General features: G+C 36.6%; 1 protein-coding gene and 1 non-coding gene across 2 annotated transcripts; one reads left to right on the top strand and one right to left on the bottom strand.

Annotated features, from left to right (window-relative positions):
• Window positions 1-6,269: 6,269 nt before the first annotated feature.
• Window positions 6,270-6,342, bottom strand: TRNAR-UCU. Its single transcript has one exon. It is a non-coding gene; the product is annotated as a tRNA-Arg (tRNA).
• Window positions 6,343-6,833: 491 nt separating this feature from the next.
• Window positions 6,834-8,846, top strand: LOC113275045 (xyloglucan galactosyltransferase XLT2-like). The gene has a single exon (XM_026524477.1). The coding sequence runs from the start codon at window positions 6,963-6,965 to the stop codon at window positions 8,538-8,540; it is 1,578 nt and encodes a 525-aa protein (XP_026380262.1). The 5' UTR covers window positions 6,834-6,962; the 3' UTR covers window positions 8,541-8,846.
• The last annotated feature ends 533 nt before the right edge of the window (window positions 8,847-9,379 follow it).

The raw sequence follows: 9,379 nt of genomic DNA, 5'->3' as shown, positions 1-9,379 counted from the left end.
CTGTTATGCTGAGCATTTGAGGAACTCATCGAACTGACTTTCCTGGTAGAATACACAGGGTGAGTACTGAAACCAATTGGTTTAGACATACAAATGTCAGTTATACCTTTGAAGATTAAATCTAGGGTGTATTGAAGACGAACAATGGAATTCTTGTTCAACCTGGAGTTTCTATTTTGCTTAACAACTCCTTTTGAATCACAAAACAGACATAGTTTCTGATCACAAAGGTGATTAGACATTACAGGCTTAACATCATCGTTTGGAGATTTCTTCCTTCCATGTGATGTGGAACATCCTTGATTAGAGGAGGCTATAAGCACATCTTTTCCAATAGGAAGGGATTCTGGTTTTACTTCTGGAACTGGAACTCTTTCAGTTGTGATAGAAGTAGATGGTATATTAGACTTTTTGGAACATCCTTGAATCGAGAGTTTACTCAAGCGATGTTCAATTTCCAAAGCATCCTTTTTGAGGCTCGCCTCGAGTAAGATACGTGAAGACTGAACTTCAGCATTTTCTTTGCAAGAAGCTTTTTATTTAGAGTCACAACCTCTTATTATACTGAGAAGAACATTGACATTGTTTTTCAACCGATTAAATATATCATCTTGGATTCTAACGAGGTTTAGAATCAGTTTACTCTCTGCAGCTGCTTCCCTTTCGTTAAAGGAGTTAGACACTTTTGAAGGGTAATCAGGATAACACATGTCAGTGTCTGTCTGTTTCTTTAGAACACTAGGTTCGTCTATATTAGAGATTGACAAATCTTTCTCTTTAATAGACATTATAGAAAAAAAACTTTTGTTTCTGGTGACGCCTTTATCAGAGATAGTACTGCCGTCCCTAAGGTTAGATCACTACAAACACAGACTTATAAGGTCTTAAACGTGTTTGCCTGCTCTGATACCAATTGAAAAAGCGGGGGTCTAACAACCACACCCAATATTTCGCTTAGAAATCTGTATGAAATAACTCCAATATACTTCCAAGAGAGTCAACTAGACAGTCAAACTCAATCTTATGAAAGGTATATCAAAGAGTTATATCTCAATCTATTAATTCAATCCGCAATCAAAAAAATAATAATTTCCGAGCCCGGTTGAATATAAGAGAGATAACTTGAACGGTACCAAAGACCAATGTTCAAGGATCAATCAATTTCAATCAACAACCAAAGGTTGGATTTACCAATTGATCGATTCAATGCACAACCTGTGATATTTCAATTATATAACAAAATATAAAGCGGAAAAGAAATAACACAGACACCAGAAGTTTTGTTAACGAGGAAACCGCAAATGCGGAAAAACCCCGGGACCTAGTCTATATTGAACACACACTGTATTAAAACGCTACAGACACTAGCCTATAACAAACTAACTTCGGTCTGGACTGTAGTTGAACCCCAATAAATCTCACATTAATCCAAGGTACAGTTGCGCTCCTTACGTCTCTGATCCCAGCAGGATACTACGCACTTGATTCCCTTAGCTGATCTCACCCAAAACTAAGAGTTTCTACGACCCAAAGTCAAAGACTTTAATAAACAAATTTGTCTCACACAGAAAAGTCTATAGGAATAGATAAATCTATCTCCCACAGAAATACATGCGAGTTTTGTTCCGTCTTTTGATAAATCAAGATGAACAGGAACCAATTGATATACCAGACTTATATTCCCGATGAACAACCTAGAAATATCAATCACCTTACAATAATCTTAATCGACTAGCGAAACAAGATATTGTGGAATCACAAACGATGAGATTAATGTGTTTGTGACTACTTTTCTATATTGCCTATCGGAGATATAAATCTCAAGCCAATCTTATGATTGTACTTAATCACGATAGAAACACCAAGATCAGATCACGCAAATACAGAGAAAATAGTTGGGTTTGGCTTCACTATTTCAATGAAGTCTTTAAGTCGTTAACCTACAGGGTCTCGAGAGAAACCTAAGGTTAAAGGAGAATCGACTCTAGCATACACAACTAGTATTACACAGGAGGTGTGGGGATTAAGTTTCCCAGTTGCTAGAGTTCTCCTTTATATAGTCTCCAAATCAGGGTTTGCAATCTAAGTTACCTTGGTAACAAAGCATTCAATATTCATCGTTAGATGAAAAACTGATTAGATTCAAGATAATATCTTTCAACCGTTAGATCGAACTTAGCTTGTTATACACAAATGAAATGTAACTTCATTTAGGTTTAAGTAACCGTACCTAAAGGGTGTACACCTAGTTGGTTCAACAATAGTTAACCAATTGTTAGCCATATGAGCACTTTCATATCAACCTTATTCATCTTTACCATAACTAGTTCAAATGACTCAAATAAACTAGTTAGAGAGTTATTCAATTGCTTAGATCTCTTTGAAGTATACAAGACACAATCGAAGCAAAATCGGTTTTGGTTCACTCGAATAAATTCATGAACATTATAGCCACTGTTTGCAAAGATTGCATTTCTTATTATATAAATGTTTTAGTTCATGAACAAACGTATTTTACAAAGTAACCTGCCTAAGTATTCGAACAGGTACGCGTACTTAAGTAACCGGATTGAGTTTATTTTCACTTCCAAACTCCATCAGAAATTCACGGACATGAACTTTCCGCCAGTACACATACTGTCCCGGATTTCCAACAACCGCCAGTACACGTACGGGTACGCATACTTTGGGTTCCCGGTTTTGGACTTTTACACAAATGTGAAAACATACTATGCGTATATCCAAAGATGGTTACATGTTCTAAACTCTCATTTCAATCATTGAAACTTTCTTAGAGGATGTTATATAGTTGTTATTCACAAACTATTTTTCATCAAAGCGATTTTCAAGTTATTGAAATAATCCACATGACTTTGGTCATGAGTAAAGATGAACTTGGCCAAAGCGAAAGCTTACCAACACATATTTCGAGAAATAGATAAGTGAAATAAACTCGGCTCGAAATAACAAATATGTATAATCGAAGTCTATATAGCAATACGACTTTTGTCTCAAGATAAGAGGTAAAATAGATAGACTTTTGAGTGATAGATAAGTTCAAGTCTCCACATACCCTTTTGTCGATGAAGTTCCACCAGTTCCTTGAATAGTTCTTCGTCTTTGCATGATGAACGTCGTGGATTCTAGAGCTCAACTACACTTATTATCCTAGTCCGAGACTTAGCTATAAATAGACTAGAAATCAAGACTTATAGTTTTGGCAAATAAACTTGATAAACAAGCTTGAGATAGCAACGCTTGCGAGTTCGACCGAGCAGTGCTCTAACAATCTCCCCTTTTGTCAATAATATCTCTTAACGAAGATATAGTTTGTACATCTCAAGAAAATGGTGGCATAGCCGATAACCCATTTAACTACCGGGATACGAAAATACGTCGCCCGTCTCTGGTGGAGGTTGGGATGGAAGATATTCATCAACAAGTGGCATCCTACCTAAATATGGGAAAACCACACAACCCAAATTTTGCGGTTGTATAAAAATATTTTCCTTGTAAATCGTGTTAAACCAAGAAAGGTAATCAGCTTCATCATGAGACTCCTGGATCAAATCTTTAGCTTGTTTCCAAGGTAGACTATCCTTATCAAAACTAACCAATCATCGTGAGAAATATCTCCACTTGGATATGGGTTGATGACTTTTACCTTTCTTCCCTGCAATTGAAGAAGGTGTTTTTCGCCATAATACCAAACACCCTTTTCATAAATAGGACTGTATGGCACAATTGCTTAAGGATTAGCTGTAGCATCCTCTAGGCTTCCACATCTTCGAACTCATGGGTTGATTGATACGGCATATGTTAACAATATTATTACTTGTTTTAGACAACTGTTGAATCATCTGAACGACGGCAACATGTTGAGCATCTTCAATATAATCGTTTGTCTAATTATTGGAATTGTACTTCCGTATGATTGGAAAAACATCGTTGCTATTGTGAAGATAAGGTACCCAAATAAGGTAGTAAGTATACCACCAATACTAAAAATAATAACATTGTTGGCTTAGTACATTTACCATGTCACAATATGGAATGACAATAAATAAATGATGGGAATAAAAAAAATGGTTATTAACTCCAACCCTTCCCAAAGACCATTCAGGATTTCTTTGGTACCCGAAGAGCATTGACCGAGGGTCATGGAAAGTTCTGATAAAATTGAAGACCCGCCAGTTATATGTTGGTGCTCGCTCTAAATCTTCTAAAATTCTGAGCATTAACCGAGGGTCATACATCTACTTCCTTAAACTAATATAAAGATACATAGTTTTCTAGGATGAAATCATACTATACGATGCACACATAATCAACTAAAAGTCTTCAGAGTAATCCTTGTATGTCTTAACATTCCTAGACTTTCTAGTCTAACCTAAACGAAGTTGACTCTAGTATTTAATCAAGAGACTCTAGATGAGTTTTGATACTAAAATGTGACAACCAACTTTGACATACCAACGCTTGGTGACTTCAACCGAGCAATGCTCTAACAATAGCATCACTAGCTAGTTGTCTAACATTTTCAGTCTGATATTCTCTATTCTGCTTATAATTCAATCCCGTTGCTAGGGTGTTGGTTGATCCTTTGACTTTTATGTTTCTTTGTCTTTTTTATTTCAAACTCATATTTGGAGAGAAATAACTAGTGACCAAAGATTTTTGTTTAAAAAAAGTTCGAGAAAGAAGAGAAGTTGTAAAGTAGAATGATGGAAGGTGTGAGCATTTATAGACGTGATAGAGTCTACCATCGACGATATAGTCAAAATCCCCAACGATAAAAAATCTACCGGCGGTGATAGTCAAGATTACTAGATATCATCTTCCTAGTTGATTTGTTTTCCCATCGTGGCGCGGATGGTTTGACAGAATACCTGGCATAATGAATGGAAGATTTTGGCATACTCCATAAGATTCAACCTTTTAGGGGTACAAACTTACTTGGAGGTATACCGATACAACACATCCTTTTCCATTGAATTGATACACCCCAATGCAAAATAATACCCTCATTAGCCGCTTCACAATAGTGTTTTTTTCTTTTTCCTCTTCCTCCCTCTCATCTCTCACTCCTCCTTCTTCTTCTTCAACAAAACCATCACCAACATCCTTTCTCTATGGACCGGATCTGAGCAGGTTTCTTCACTATTCCTTGCTTTATATGTTAGTTAGTAGTTTTAGTTTAGTTATTATCATGTTTTCTACTTATTTATACCATTATGGTGGTTTTATCTACTCCTTTGAGGTTTACTTCGCTTTGATGAAAATTCTTGGTTATTGGGTTGCGTTAAAAGATATATTGATGTTCTCCTACGATGAAATCTTCATCTTTATTGTTTCCGACGACGAAATCTTCATCATCAACTTATCCGGCGACTGAATCTTCAACAATGATTTTTTTTGACGACGGAAGCTTCATCTACTTACAAGAGACTTGAGCAAACTCTCTTATTTTGGGAGCATATCTTTCTAAAGAAGAAAAACAAACTAAATGGTTGGATTTTAATTGCGAGAAAACCATTCTTCCTCCGATTTAATCGGATCTTATTCATACTTGTATTTGTTTTACTCTGATAATCCTTATCTTTCTCTTGTCGGATTTTTTGGTATTGTACTTTTACGGTATGTTCTTGTTATTTTGTATTCTCTTATGTTTGTTCTTAAACTCAGTGTAACCTCGACCATTAATAAAAGGTTGCTTTTTTGTTAAAAAAAATAATAATAATATGACCCTCATTTGCCACTTTTTTCGAGTAAAATCCAGCGACCACAATAAAGAGGCTTGACACTTTGCCTGGCAGCTAGCACGGTATAAAGCGTTAAACATCAGTGTCAACGTTGGATGTAAAACTTGATAAACTTTGTAAAGTTTGTACATGAAAGAAATTTGTCGGTGGTCATCTTTAATCACTAGACTCGAGTCAACAAACTAAGGGGGCCAACCAACCATTTAATCGTATTTGGCACTTGAACAATAAATACAGCATTTCCTTAGCTGCAGCAATAACAAGACACCATGCATGCAATCCTATCTTTTTGTTAGCATCCTCCTCATGGCCGATTATGACGCCCTAGAAAACAGCATGTAATGCCTGATGCTGACATCTAATCTGCAACTCTCATAATAGGCACTGATCATTTTTCACTGAAAATTATAACATTGAATTGTGATGTAAAATGGCACTGATTTATGAGCTGATGCTGCGGTTTTAGATCGTCGGAAAATAATTAACAAACACAAAATAAAAATGAAACACACCCGGTGGGACTCGAACCCACAATCGCCTGATTAGAAGTCAGACGCCTTATCCATTAGGCCACGGGTGCTTTTTTGTTAGTTTTAACAAGAAGGTTGGTCAACATCGGACCATTCACCACACTCATTTTGAATCTTCTATTGCTTACAGGTTCCAGCGTTCAGCCGCCTTATATGTTCTGCCCAACACCATCGGCCAGCACCGTATAATGACTGCACCAAGTATTCACCATCCACGAGTGGGTCCACGAGATAATTTCCCGGACCCACAACAGTAGCGGTGTATTAGCCACCGCGTTACACGTCCAAAACCTTACAACTAACAAGAAATACAAAAACATAGTACTCCGTCATGATACGAACACTTGAACTGAACATCATGGCTTCCACATTTTAACCTGAAAAAGATTATCTTTCCGTAAACAACCGGCACGTGTATTTAATTTGACTTACATCTCCGCCGTCAATCACCCATCTCAGCCGGTCATCACTATTCCCACACGTGTCCATCCTGAAAACCTCGATTACTTAAAAACCAAACCAACTCTGTTTTCTTCTCTCAACCACATCCACATTTTCTTTCCAGATTTCTCTCTCTAGTCTTTACATCTTCAACTAAATCCCACCATTATTTCCGGTAAGTTACTCACCGGAAATCACCCAAAACAGTTTTCAGTCTTTTGACCTCGTAATGCTACCAAAAACTGACCCTCCGTTACTAAAATCAAAATCATTTTCAGACCATTCTTCTTCTTATTATTACTGCTCTTCAATTCAGACTTTCCTTTCAACTCATCCACGTTCATGGATTCTTCTATGTATATTATCACTCCAAATATTTCTCCTTTTCTGTATTTACTCACTCCCAGTTTCTTTCTCTTTTCATCATTTTCCACCACCACTAGTAAACACCTCCTCCGTCATTACTACCCCCCAAACCACCGCAACCACCACAGCAATCATCAAAGAAGAAGAGGATATCCCAATCCCAACTCCAACCCAAACTAATGATATATGCAGTGACGGGAGAGTATATGTATATGAGCTGCCAAAAATGTTCAACAGAGAATTATCAGAGAAATGTGATGAGTTAAATCCATGGAATTCACGTTGTGAAGCTATTTCCAATAAGGGGTTAGGTCGTAAATATACAACAAATGATGGGCGAATCATTGGTAAAGTAATTCCTGATAAACTTAAATCTTCATGGTATTTTACTGATCAATTTGCTTCTGAAATTATTTACCATAATCGTATATTACGCCATAAATGTCGTACTTTTGATCCTACTTCTGCTTCAGCTTATTATTTACCGTTCTATGCTGGTCTCGCCGTCGGTAAATATTTATGGTCAGATAATTACACTTCCGTTCATCGTGATTATCATTCCGTGAAGTTGCTTAGGTGGGTACAGAAACAGGTTTATTTTAAGAGATCAAAGGGTTGGGATCATTTCATCATGTTGGGTAGAATTAGTTGGGATTTTAGAAGATCAAAGGATAATGATTGGGGGTCTAGTTTTATTTACATGCCTGCGATGCATAATATCACTAGGTTATTGATCGAAAGAAATCCATGGGATTATTTTGATATTGGCGTACCTTATCCTACTGGATTTCACCCTAAGAATGAATCGGAGCTGACTCAGTGGCAAGATTTTGCACGTACACGTGTAAGAAAAACTTTGTTCTCATTTGCCGGAGCTACAAGGGGTACGATTAAGAATGATTTTAGAGGGTTACTGTTGGATCAGTGTAAAGATAGTGGGAATCGGTGTAAAATCGTTGATTGTGGTGGGAATCGGTGTGTTAATGGTAGTTCAGCGATACTCGAAACGTTTTTGGAATCGGATTTTTGTTTACAACCAAGAGGCGATAGTTTTACAAGGAGATCAATTTTTGACTGTATGATTGCCGGTTCGATTCCGGTTTTCTTCTGGCACCGGTCTGCTTATTATCAGTACGAATGGTTTTTACCAAGCGAGCCGGAGAGTTACTCGGTTTATATAGACCGGAGAGATGTGATTAATGGAACCTCTATTAGAGGTGTACTAGAAAAGTTCAGTAAAAATGAAGTGAGGAAAATGAGAGACAAAGTGATCGAGTATGTACCTAAATTTGTGTACGCTGATTCTAGAGATGGATTAGGGTCGTCTACACAAGATGCTTTTGATGTTGCCATTGATGGGGTTTTGAAGAGGTTTAAGGCACATAGGAATATGTGGGATACAAAAGATGAAAATACTACCATTAGAAAGTTACTGAAATAAAGAAATTACATAGAGTGTAAGTAATTGGTTTAGGATATTGGGGGAGGATAGACGATGATTTGTGTACAATCTTTTGTTATATTCGTTGGTGAGAATTTTACTACTACGTACTTTTCTTTTTTACTTTTTCTTTTTGGATACTAATATAGGGAGATTATATAATCATTATGCATTATGCTAAATGCTTAATAATTTAATTTAATTATGACAATAATGAATCCAAAGCATATGCTTAAAGATGATATGGAGAAGCCTTAAAATGGAGGTCAAGCTTTGTCGTCTAATCGAGTTTAAGAATTTATTCCATCTAATGATTGTCACCTTTAGTTTATTCTTTGTGAATTTCTTTGTAATAGTGTGAATATTTCTCTTGGGAGAACGTTGACGTTTTTTTTCTCCAAAGTGAAAGTTGCATAAGAGCAAGTTTAATGGTGGAATCCATCCATCTTCCATGCCATCTCAACATTTGGAATTGTAGATGGAAGCGCAAGTATAATGGTGGAATAGTAGAAACGCTATTCTTAATGGAGTTAAAAAAACGTAATTGAGAATGGAGTTAAAAAAACGCTATTAAGAATGGAGTTTTTTTCTCAGCCGTTTAGATTTCAACAACTCATTTTAAATCTACGGATAAATAAAAACGCAACTCTTAATGGCGTTTTTTTAGCGCTATTCTTATTGGCGTTTAGATGGATACCACTAAATCGTGGAACCTTGCTTGGATTTTCTGTGGAAGACCCCAACTTGGAAGCCACTAGACTTGACATTCCATGGTTTTTCCACACTTGGAATAATTTGGATTCCACCATAAGACTTGCTCTAAGAAGAAGCTACATGAC

Source organism: Papaver somniferum, chromosome 4 (genome assembly GCF_003573695.1).
Source record: "Papaver somniferum cultivar HN1 chromosome 4, ASM357369v1, whole genome shotgun sequence".
In the NCBI taxonomy this organism is placed as follows: Eukaryota; Viridiplantae; Streptophyta; class Magnoliopsida; order Ranunculales; family Papaveraceae; genus Papaver; species Papaver somniferum.
Note: the sequence above shows the minus strand (reverse complement) of the source record. Positions and strands in the feature narration are given on the sequence as shown.